We start from the raw sequence: 12749 nt of genomic DNA, 5'->3' as shown, positions 1-12749 counted from the left end.
CGTGAAATATAAAATTGACAAATAGAGGAACGTCTCAAGGAAAAGGAAAAAAAACTTTTTTTAAATGACATCAACAACTAAAAAGGAAATCTACAAATGAGACATCCACAATGTTCAGGTTCATACATCGGTCAGCTGCTGAGCTGGGGTTAAGTCTCTACGGTACCAGTCAATTAGGTTCGGACCCTTTGTTCAAGATCAGGGCGATTTAAAAATACACTTTACATTTTTTGAGTAGAAACTTCAGTTCTGAATTTTATGGTATTCTGTCAATGCAGAGAATATGCAAGGCGCGGACCCTTGTCGTATTCCTGTTCTGTAGTGGTGACACCTCTCTTATGGGCAAGCCTTACTCCTGTACTGGAAGTCCTGTGAAGGGTCAGTCCCAAGGGTAAGGGTCCAAATAGGTGGGGTTAAATGCAGGGCCTCTAAAAATGGTACCCTGGAGTTGTTAGGGAGGGGGAGTGGTAGAGGACAGGGCAGTTTGAGTACAGTGGTATGATACTTGGGGGCCACCTAAATAGACGGGCTTTCGTCATGTATCGATGACCTCCCTCACTGGGGACTGTTCGTGTGGTAGGCTGGTGGTGCTGGGCAGGGTCTGGTTGTGGGTCACAGAGTTCTGTTGGAGCTCCATGGCGATGGCGTTCTGGGGGAACTCCTTCACCTGCCGCTGGTACTCCAGGAAGGTGCAGGCCTTGGTGGCGATGGCCACGACGTTCTTCCCGACGAAGATAGTGGAGACCCGGCTGTCCTGGAACAGCACCATGTTGACCATGCGGATGAGGATGGTGACCACGTTGATGGTGACCAGGCTGAGGACCGGGTAGAGCATCATCTTCTGCGGCGAGACGTGTTCGCCGTGCATGCTGATCTCGCTGAGCGACACGCAGGGCAGGATCAGAAGGAGGATGTAGCAGTAGAAGAACATCAGCCCCTCGGCCCAGATGGGAAGCCCTGTCCGCTGGGGCTCCCACAGGTTGGCCTGGATGTCTAGGATGTCCAAGAGGTCCAGGGCCACCCAGAAGAGCCTTCCCCGCATGTCTTCCTTCTTCCGGAAGGTTCTGACGTACTCCATGCTGTCCAGGGCCACCAGGATGAGGTAGAGGCCCGGCACGCAGACCGCCAACAGGAGCGTCAGTGCCTTCCGCGCCACCGTCTCCAGGTTCTTTTTGTCCGCCTTGTAGTTCTGGAAGATGAAGTAGAGCTTGATCTCCAGCACGAAGATGTAGAGGAACCAGAGGATCATGGCGTAGCCGCGCTTGGCGGTCTTGACCTCGGCGCCCACCCACACGGCCACGTAGCGCAGGACGATGAGGAAGCAGATGTCCCCCACCAGCACGATGATGCACACCCCTATCTTGCGAGGGCCCTGGTTCTGCTCCACCAGGTAGGCGTCCATGAAGGCCATGCTGGTCATGATGACCATAGTGGTGAGGCACACGTGCCGCTTGTCCGGGGGCGGTAGCACCATGGTAACGGGGGCCCTGATTTTTACAACTGTCTTTCCGTTTTTTTTGTAATGTCTCCCCAATAGTGCCCTTTCTTTCTTTTTTTTTTTTACAAACAAGAGAGCCAGACTTATTTTACATAGTTTTCCAGCATCGCACCAGAAGCGAAAGGAACTCAGCAAAGTGCATGTATGGGTTTGTGCAAAAACCTCAAACAATGAGACGAGTATGGAATTGGGGGAAGCAAAGTCAGTGTTAACAGTATCTCTTGCCTTAGGCTGTGCTCTCTCACAAGGTGTATGAAAAGGAACATCACACCTCTGAAGTTAACCTCCACAGAACACCATTAGCTGTAAAATCTACTGCCACTCTTACAGACTGGGACTAAGTCCTTCTGAAACACCATGACTTCGGCTGGCTTTCTGAATGGTTGCAATTGCTCTAACAAAGCTTTTTTTCCTTTTTTGCTGAGCAATCCAAGACACACGTTAGGGGCTTTCGACAACAGGCCAGTCTATCTGTGTCAGCTAATCCCATACAACAGAATCATCATGGACCAAACCTCAGAACCGTGAGTTTCCCTGACCCAGGAAAAGCAGGGTCATCTGAGGACTTAATGGCCTGTGCGATCCGCAGAGACAGCAGAGGAAGTGTCGGCGTGGGCGTGGCCAGCTGGAGAAGTGGCGTAGAGTACAAGATGTCCGCTGGAACAGAGTGGTACTGTAGGTCCGGTGGATGCTGGACGCAAACTATTCGGGCATCTAACAGCAGCTTCCCTCGCTCAATAGTATGTTCTCTGGCAAAATTCACATCATCCCCCTTCAGCTCGAATCTGTGGAAGAATGAGAAGAAAGAATAGTAAGCACAAAAGGCATAATTCAATATTACATCCTTTCATCTTCTCTGCCGCATTTGAAATCTAACAAGCATATCTGCCATGATGCTCAGTACATTACTAATGCAACACTGATAACAAAAACAATTTTTTCCATGTAAGAGAAACTTTTCCTAGTATCCGAATACAAGTAGTATGGTAATGTTTAATGCACAATGCAGGCAGTGTATCCTGCATAGTGTAATATGGTCCAATATAAAACATTACCATAGCTGCAAGACACAGTTTTAAGTGTATAGTTGAGTAGCGCAGCCAAGAATATACCAACACAATCATTCCGATTCAGTTAAAGATTCCATTGTGCAAGACTTCAGTCCATTACCCACTGCATTATAGTACACCTTACACCAGTAAAAGAAAAAACGTGCTGTTAAAAATAATACCCACTTGAAAGCTCAGTTTGAGAACAAATTAGACTGAAAAACAGCCATTTACAATCTATGAGGACAATCTGTATGGGTTTTAATATCACGAGTCAGTGATTCTCAAACCTGTTTTTGAGAACTACTGAAATAGTTTCGATGATCTCAGTGTACCAACTAAATGTATAAATGTATTCAAAGTGAATTGCGCATATTTGAAATGTGTAATACGCACACACTTGCCTTTAATCATTAATTGGATAGGCTTTGGAATACCAACAGAGAGGAAACCGCCTTCTACATATTAATAATTCGATTTTTGCCAACTTTGTGCACAGACTACCAAGGAGGATAAGCCATTTCAGCTGTAGACAATGGACCATTGCATTATCTTTTCCATTCAGGAGATCCTCTTATACAGAGAAACTTACACAGCTTTTGCATTTTTACATTGCATTCTATTTATACTGCTGGATTAATACTGAAGCAATTCTGGTTAAGTGCCTTGCTCAGGGGTACAATTGTAGTGCCCTGTGAATTAATCTTGCAACCTTTAGGTCACAAGCCCAGTTCCCTAAACACTATACTACACTGCCAACCTCACCAGACCACATTTAAAGTTTGTGACACTGATACATTCAGTAGGAAACTGGATAAAATACCATAACTTCTTGTGTATATATCCTAAAAGCTGTAGGAGTTACCAATTAACATTTACTGAGCGTTCATTTTCGGGAAGCCATAAAGCACAAATTGGAATGATTATCACAGATTGCAACAGCCCTGTCGTGCTTCACATGCAAATTAATTATATGAATAATTCAAACAATACTGCGGATACAATAATCAGTGCTCACGATTAACACACATGGCAAAAATTCCAAAATGAGCACAAAAAAAGAAAAAGAAAAACCTAAATGGAGCAATATCCCCAATGCTGTGTTTTATCAGGAGTATTTAGCTGTCAATAACACCTTTGAGTGCTCTTCATAGATCTACGTACAGGGACAGTATTGCCCCTTAGGCTCTGTTAATTTCAGTTGGTTTTTGGTTGCCCTAAGCAACCGGTCAGCTGTGTACCTTCGAACCCAGCCATTTCCTTGAAGAGAGGGAGTAGAAATGTGTTTTTAAAGGCCTTCTTTTCAAGTTTCTATTTATTATTTGTTATTTATTCAAGAACTGAGAGAGCGTGACTGAAAGAGAGAAGTTACACACATCACAGCCAGGCCAGTGAATGACAGATTGGCAGGGGGTCTCCCTGATTCTCCCTGGTGCACTACCTGGGCTTTGTGATAAAGCCAGGATACAGTTTCTCACCCAGCCTAATTCCCTTTGCATTGCGCGGATGGCTGTCAGCTTCCATAGCAACCGTTTCCTACGGAAAAGCGATAATAGCAGGTGATGAGCCTAAAGCAGGAGCACAAATGTTCTCTGAATTCTGGGAAATAATTCAGGGATTACTGACTGTACTCTGGAGGGTGGGGGTGGGGGTGGGGCAGGTGCCTTTACTAAATCATTCTGAAAGTTATTGCGCTGCACCAGCCACCTGCAATTGGGTCAGTAATGTTGCTCCTTTATTTTGTAGTCCTTGGTGTGAGCCGCACTCCACAGTGTCTGAAAATGCAGGTTGTTTGTAGTCCCCAGCCACATGCCATTATGCTCTGATTGGCCCAGTTCCACTGTTCGAGGCCACAGAGATCCTAGCTGTCAGATTAAAGACATGTGGGCATTTGAGCAGGTCATATGTTAATGGGGTGCTAAGCTCCAAAGGTAAATAAACCCCCTAAGGAAAGTATTATTATATAAGATATATCACCCCTGATTATTATTGCACAGTAAAATATTCAGTGTAAAATCACTCTGATAAAGTGCATTGTAGTGGTGTTTATAGCATAGTATGTTTAGAGAATTATTTAGTATTCAGCAACAAAGCATATGATGCTTACTGTATAAAGGCACTGTAAGCACTGCAGTCTGGGAATTTTATGATGGCTGTTTGACCAGGCACACACAAACACAGGCACTCACACACACACACACACACACACACACACACACACACGTAATCGCAAACACACGTGCACACGTGCGCACAAACACACGTGCACACATAGAAACACACGCGCAGGCACTCACACAAACAGACACACAAGCAAACACAGGCACTCAGACACACAGGCACAGATACGTACTGTACACGCAAACACACACACAGACACACACGCACGCATGTACGCACACACGCACGCACACAGGCAAACGGCTCTCGGATCTTCCATCTACACAGCAGACGGCGATAAAGCCGTCCCGATACCTAGTCGTCGAGGGTAGACATCAGCGCTGAACGCAGCAGTTTCGCCGTCGCTCGTCCCTGCAGGGATGCTGTTTCACGGACAGCGAAAATACGCCGAAGCGCTCAGCGCCGCTCTCTTCACTCGGGAGAAGCGCCAGGCCCGCCTGTTTCTTCCTTCCTTTCATTGTTCAAATAATCAACCGATTTTACATGCACGGGTCTCATTTCCATTTAGCACCCTGCACAAAAAATTATGAATCAATCTTTTTTAAAGGTCAAATTAAAATTCATGCTAATGGAAATGTATTCACCGGGAGTGTCAATGGCCACGCAATCAGAAATGTTCTGGTAACCTGTCGAAAAAAGCTCAAAACACTGTGCCCTGCACCCAATAAATGCCACTTGAGAATGTCCTGTGTGTCGGGATATTGTAATTATGGCTTTCTACTTTCCACCACTGCTCGCGTTTTCATATGTGTTTAACATTCCCTGACAGTGGTTTCTCCTAAGAACGCAGATGCTGCCCATATATATGTACATGCATGAATGCTTGCTTCCCAGAGCCTCTTCTCTTCAACAACCCCTACTTTCTAAGGCCACAAGCTTTCATGTTTACAACTTTTCCATGCATTATAACTATATGATTAAAATGGCAGAGCCCCTCATCCATATGAAACAGGGCTTGTTCATTTTGGTCATGCTGTCTTCCCCGGTTTCGGTGGTTGTACTTTTTTATTTTTACGGACAGTTTGGCAAGATAGTAAAAAAAAAAAAAATTGCTCTTGCGGTTGTTTGTTGGTCGGAGTTAAAGGCGAACCTTTTACGAAATCCGGGCCTTTGTGTTCATTACGACTGAGACAAGGGCATCCTTTCATCTGGGGGGGTTTTAAAGCATAAAATCTGAGCCTGTTTGAGCATGCCGCAGCTGTTACCCGAGGAAAAGGCAGCTGCTTGAGGTCGCAGGACTGAAGAAGCCGGATGAAAAATCCTGATTGCATCAGATGCTTGCACAGTGGAATGTGACGTTCTGAAGGTGATGCATCGATCGACCTGATTTATCTGTTCAAACACATTACGGAGTTCTCCTAAGTGAAATGTGAACTGAAATTAAATCTGAAATGGGGACACCCAGTAAGGATGGAGACATTTTTTTTTTTTTTTGTTTTGTTTTTTTTTGTGCTGTGCTGAGCTGGAATTTGAAAGCCTCCTAGACAAAAAAAAAATGATTATCATATTTTCTCATAATAATTAGCCTAATGGAATTGCGAAAGAATACTGTAGCTCGCTCTATAAAGCCACGCCCTATAATTTGTCTTGCAGCATATATGTGCATGTGTGCATGTGTGTGTGTGTGTGTGCATGTGTGTGCGCATGTGTGTGTATGTGTGCCTGTGCGCGCGAGTGTCTGTGTGTGTGTGTGTGTGTGTGTGCGTGTATGTGCGCATGTGTGTGTATGTGTGCCTGTGCGTGTGTGTGTGTGTGTACGTGTGTGTGTGTGTGTGTGGGCATGTGTGTGTATGGGTGCCTGTGCGTGTGTGTGAGTGTGGTGTGTGTGTGTGCGTGTATGTGTGCCTGTGCGTGTGTGCGAGTGTGTGTGTGTGTGTGTGCGTCCATGTGTGTGAAAAACTGAAAGTGGCCGTAAGTGCCCATACAAAATGCCCACGATCCATCCTCCATTTTGGACCAGTCATTTAGACTATTGAAATGAAATCATCCAGGATTAGCTCAACAATTTTATTCATGCAAAGGTGTAGAACCAGAACAAACAAGCTCCATTTTCTTACATGCATGCATATCAGGTTGTCCTGACCCAATTAAAATCTTTCTCAGACACAAGTCTGTCCCTATGTAGAAAGCTTGAACTTTATCATAACTGTATGCAGCCAATCACAAAATCTGCCATTTTGGATTTGCGGTTTCTCCTTAAGCCACACAGTCAATACAAGCCCTTTGAGCGCGCCCAGGGGAGCTGTAACCTTGGCCCCAGGCCCCTCCCACTCTGTCATAGCCAGGCTGAGAGGGGCTTAAGGGGAGAGGGTTTAAAGCATGAGTTTAATTAAAACAGAAAAACACAGGGAGCCGCGGAGGAGCAGAGCACACAGATCAAAGCAATCAATACACACAAAGCTCGCGGTAACCGGCTTCTCGTAATCTCACTCATACGACCGCGCGGTTCGCGGTGTGAGCTACCGATGCTGCTATAGCTCTCCTTTCCGAAAAAGGATGCTCTGCTCTTTTCACATTAGCCATGGCTATACAAGAAATACAACCGTGTTCTTGCCTGTGGGGTAGTGTACTCACATTATATGCTTTACCACTATCAAATGTTACGATGGCAAAATTTGGACTATTGAAGAAAACAAAGAAAATAACGAGTGTCTATAAAAGAGACTCACTTAATTTGTTGCAACAACAAAGAGAATTTTTTAAAGTAACAATAAAAAGAGGCTTTGGAGCTAGGTACTAAATAGTTTATACTGAGGAAATGCGCATTCTACATTTCACATTCACATGATCCATTTTCTATGCGCACTTAATGGATTCTGTGATATCGAAAATGTCATTAAATGTCAGTTCCTATATAACTTCTAATCCCTCAATGCATTCATAAGACGGAGCAGTAAAACAGACTGGCAGGAGTCTTGCATGTGTTGGGTTGGGTCATGCACACAATGCAGCGGCTATGCAGCAGAACATTCGGTCATCTCAGAATTAAGATTCAGAAAAGATTTCTGGCCATGGTTTTCTTCGCATAAAGAACCCCATGCAATCAAAGTGATTATTTCTAATTGTCAAAAATAAAGAAACATATTAAATAAATTCTATGATAGTAAGCACTTGTCATTATTCCATTTATATTTTGAATGAGTTTTTGCTTTTTTATCCTGAAAGCCAGGAAGTCCTTACTATGCATTGCTGGAGTATGTGGTATTGGTCATTGGAGGACCTAGTTTTTGATGTCATCAACAAGCATTTACATAAAATGTTTCTTCACCAATCAATGGTCATGGAAAACATGTTAATGTATAGCACATTCACCGGACTAATCATACAAATGGTGGTTAATTGCGACCCCTAAAAGTTGTCCTAACAGGAAGGAAAACTGAGTGAGTGCACCATAGACAGATTCATTATATTCTATACAGATTGAAATGTATCCATACAAACACAAAAATAAACATTTACATTAAAATAACATGAACTTGTGCAGAAACCAACAACAAAGGGGAATTACTGTAGCTGTCAGCAGGGCAGAAGAGAGCTTGGATTGGCAGACAGATGAATGAATGAATGAATGAATGAACGAATGAGCGAGCGAGCGAGCGAGCGAGCGAACGAACAAACGAACGAACAAACGAACGAACGAATGAAACATTGCATCTATATAGAACTTTACCAGATGTACAAAGTGCTTTACAGTGGTGAGGGGGAACGCACCTCACCCACCACAAATGCGTAGCACCCACCCAAGTGATGCACGGCAGCCATTTTACGCCAGAACACTCACAACAATTTTTAACCAATTAAATCAGGGAATGATTCGGTGACCGCAGTGAGTCAGGACCTTGGTTTAACGTATCATATCATCCGCGTATCCACAATTTGACTGAAGCAAACATTCCACTAGACAAACTGGATAGGCCAAAATCACATGCGTTTCTTCGTATGCATGTAATCGATGGTGAGCATCCCCTTCTGCAAAACAGCTTGGGAAAGTAAGTGCTGCCGATGCATAATTAGCAAAATAAAAGGGAACTGTTGAAATCAGCAGACAGCGTGTCTGTGGTCACAGACGAGTCAACAGATGGCAGTGACAATTGTGTCTGGCATGTTTTGTTTGTTTTTGTTTTTTTATTACTATTAATTGTTTGTAGACAAACTCATGGGAGTTGTTAAAAAGGTTTTTAAGCAGTGCTCAAATCATTGGGCAGCGCTTAAAAAGGGCAGGGCACTACACAGGGCCTCCAAAGCTTAAAATAATGGAATAGGTTTCAGAGCTACCAGTAAAACGCCCACTAGAGACAAGATGGGGCAGGTGGTAATCTGCTGTGTCGTACCGTTCCTAGTGCCTCAATTTCTATTCCAGACTTGTAGACCGGTAGATGGACGTCTTGCCAAATCCTGCAGTGCTGGCTCAGCTCAAGGAGTTGTTGTGTCACAAGGGTTTAGGCGAACAGCTATATTAATCACGTAATGTGACAAAAAAAACTTGTTGAAATACTCCCCCAGTCTGATTATACACATGAAATGTGCAATAAGATTGAACTAAAAACTGAATATCAAACACTTAGCTCTGCACAGTGCAGTCAAAACAAGAAATAGCCAATGTCTGAAAATGTTCAGAGTAGTTACAGAGAAACTGAAAACATAGTACAAGCATTATATGCGTCAAACTGTGAAAGCAGTTTGCGCACTGCTTGAAAGAAACATGCTTTCTTTTAGAGTGCAGCGTGTTTGTAATGTCACCTGTCAGTTTCCCTGTCAACTTCTCTGCACACTTGACTTGACAAAGGACTTATTGAAGGATTTAACAAGCAAAGATCTTCATTCATCAACTGCAAGTTATTTGCACCAGAAAAAATCACTGCAATGATGTTGGGGGCATAGAAACCTGAACAATACTTGTCCATTCCAACAAATTCCATGAATGCAGATGGATGTGTCACTTTATAAGGACAATGTTACACCAAGCATGATCAAGCAATGCTAAAGCTGTTTAAAAACAGAAGAGCATGATTAAATTCAATGACAAAGATCAAGCCCTAATTTTACTTTCAGTTCATCTGTTTTAATTTCTTTTCTAATTGGCTTACCCCCGCTCCAAACATCATTTTTATGAATAGCCTTCTATTTTTTGTGCAGGTGATATAACTGCTGTTTTTATTGGTTGCGGCATCAGGAAGGGTGGTGCACACCTCAGGTCAGCAGACCTGTCTGCTCCTTTATCTTGTAATGCACTGACCCTCCAGCACCTCAGGTGTTTCAGTGAGCGACAGCTCCATGGGCAACGACAGCTGTGGATCATTGCTAATCAGGGCAGCTGACACCCATTGCCTAATTATTAGGCTCTATAAAAGGCCTAGCTCTAGGGCCTGGAAATGGAGAGACCTTTTGTCGAATGGTCACTTCATGAGCTTGTCACCCTTTTGACCCCTTTTCTTATGACGGCGGTGTGTATTTTTCAATCTCTTATATTGTGAGTCTTTGATTTGAGCTGGCATCAATAAAAGGTGGTAAGCCAAGAATGTTGAGGTGTTGTCTCGTTCATTTACTGTGTGACATTGTAGCCACCCCAGCTTTGTACACAGCAAGGCTGCTCCCAACGAAAATAATTTAAAAAAACTACAGCACAGCACTGTAAAAATACGCTACTGCAGCATGTTCATGGTTCTATCAGCCACACTGAATGCATCGTGCAGCAGTGAACTTGGCTGTCAGTTACTATTAAGTGCCAATTGATGTATCAATGTACACGACTGCTGGGGAGGAGATAATTGCCTAACACAGGGGCGCCCAACCTTGTTCCTGGAGATCTACCATCCAGTAGATTTTCACTCCAACCCTAACAAAGCACACCTCATTCAAACAGCTCGACATCTTGTTAAGCTGCTAATTAGCAGAATTAGGTGTGCCAAATTAGGGTTGAAATGAAACCCCACAGGACGGAAATCTCCCGGAACAGGGTTGCGCACCCCTGGTCTAACACACACAATTAAAGAATGTTCTCCTGAGCTGCCAGACATATTGGCTTCAGATCCTGCCCTAGAGCGAGAAGTGGTGATGTCATCACCAGCATTGAGTAGTATTGTTCCATGCACGTACAGCCATTATTTCTCAAATCCGACTTTGTTTGGTTTTATTGTCATAAGTCTACGAATCTGTGTTCTTAATATTGTCCTCTGTGTTCTCTGTGTTACAAGGCAATTAACACTTGTGTGAGTCTGTTTAGGGACTGTCTTTGAAACGTGCTCTTGTGAATATTCATTACAAAAGGAACATTTATTATTTTCTCAGTTACAAATTTGCAGAAGGTAAATTATATCTTTTCAGGTTTAATGACTGCTTTAAGAGTAAAAGTGATTGGATGGGGTATGATATGCTACTGCAACATCCAAATATGTTCAAGGATATTTGGAGGGAAGTTCAGGAAGAAATACGTAAGTAGTTATATCATTCTAGACATTCTAGAAGTTTTAAGTGACTTTAAGAGAAGCCAAATGATTTGAGTGAGCACCATAGCACTTTTTCTTGACCTATGTCACGTGTCATTATTGCTTTTATAAATGGTACTTGGCCTATATCTGGCTTCATTTAAGACTGAATGTGCTCACCACTTTGGAGGTCAGTGTGGATTGTGGAGAATTCAAGCCTTCTCCCAAATACAGGTACCTCAATATGTGCAGTAGTGCACAGCGCTAATGTAAAGAGTGAGTGGGGGGGCACTGTAACTCTGGACGTGGAAGGCGGAAATAAATCAAGGCTGTCAAGCTGGCCTTGAAACGGCCTTTATTGGCTGAGCTGCACTGGGACCCTTAAATTTTGTTAGTGGAAAAACTTCCCTCCCTGCGAGGAGCAGCACACCGATATGAGCCGTGTGCACCTGTCCTGCCGGTTACACCTCCACGCGTGCCGCGGGCGCCTCGATTGCACCGCTGCCCTCGAGCGACAGACCGAGTCTTTTACCGGTACGGTGAGGGCGGCCGAGCGGCAGATCTATCAGTGGCACCAGTCCTGAAGGGTCTTCATCCCCTTCCAGGCAAGAATCGTTAGCACGTCAGATAGACACATGCAAGCAGGATGGCAGCCAGCCTGCTAATCCCTCGAAAGCAGATGGATCCGGTTTCAAAAATAATGCGCCTCAGCGATTTATTGAATTTATTTTTAAAGTTTAAAAAAACACACAGTCAATACCACAAGAGTACAGTGCAGAAACATAGAAACCAAAAGTCACTCATTTACAACTGCCACTTATTTCTGGTGCGAGTTTCTTAGTCCTTGTCCCTGTTCACTCCCTGCCCCCGCCTCCGCACCAGCCCTGCTCCCACTCCTATTTTAATTAACAGAATCTTTCTGAATGACCTGCAACTGTATGCGGAGGCAATTAAATAGCTTTATTCACTTTTGCACTTGCTCTTCGAAATCCATTTTTTCAGTTTTTTTAACGTGAGTTTACCTTTCTCTGTTTCATCTACTTAAAGAAGTGTAAGCTGTCATCAGTGGTATTTAGAGGATATTAGGCATTTACCAGCAACAAGGTGTGTTATTGAGGGGGTCGCTCTGGGTCGATAAAATCTATTCAGAATAATTTCTGCTCCACTAATTTGAAGGTGAATGAGAATAACAAAAGTGATAAAAAGTTATCATAGAAACCAAACCAGAATTACAGGAAAATGAAAAACGAAAAGCAAAATGATAACCGCAACCCCATTAGCAGAAACAACTATCGAATACTTTTTAAATAAAACTAAGACTGACAAGAGATTATGAATGTACACTGATAAAGCCTTACCCATGTTTGTTAATGAGAAAAGGATCTACCTTTGGCACATGCAACATTGAAGGATCAGTTCTTGTTTCATCTCAAGCGTTCTGATATACTGCATTTTCAGAAGAACCATAGCTGGCATAGCAACACAGATCTAAACCAGAGCCATTTAAACAAAAGGGCTTGATTTGTTACAGTTTTGCTTCAATTATATGAATGTTTCAGCCTGTCTTAATCTTATTTTAACCCTGCCATAGAGTAA

General features: G+C 43.4%; 1 protein-coding gene across 1 annotated transcript in view; it reads right to left on the bottom strand.

Annotated features, from left to right (window-relative positions):
• Positions 1 to 220: 220 nt before the first annotated feature.
• The window catches only part of tmem121aa (transmembrane protein 121Aa), a 47538-nt gene continuing 35009 nt past the window's right edge, over positions 221 to 12749 (bottom strand). Inside the window, exon 2 of the mRNA XM_064332777.1 lies at positions 221 to 2283. Within this exon, the coding sequence (XP_064188847.1) occupies positions 536 to 1474 (939 nt within the window). The 5' untranslated portion in view covers positions 1475 to 2283 and the 3' untranslated portion in view covers positions 221 to 535. The remainder of the gene's footprint in view (positions 2284 to 12749) is intronic.

This window comes from Anguilla rostrata, chromosome 1 (assembly GCF_018555375.3).
Source record: "Anguilla rostrata isolate EN2019 chromosome 1, ASM1855537v3, whole genome shotgun sequence".
Taxonomy (NCBI): Eukaryota; Metazoa; Chordata; class Actinopteri; order Anguilliformes; family Anguillidae; genus Anguilla; species Anguilla rostrata.
This window is presented reverse-complemented; position numbering and strand designations above follow the sequence as displayed.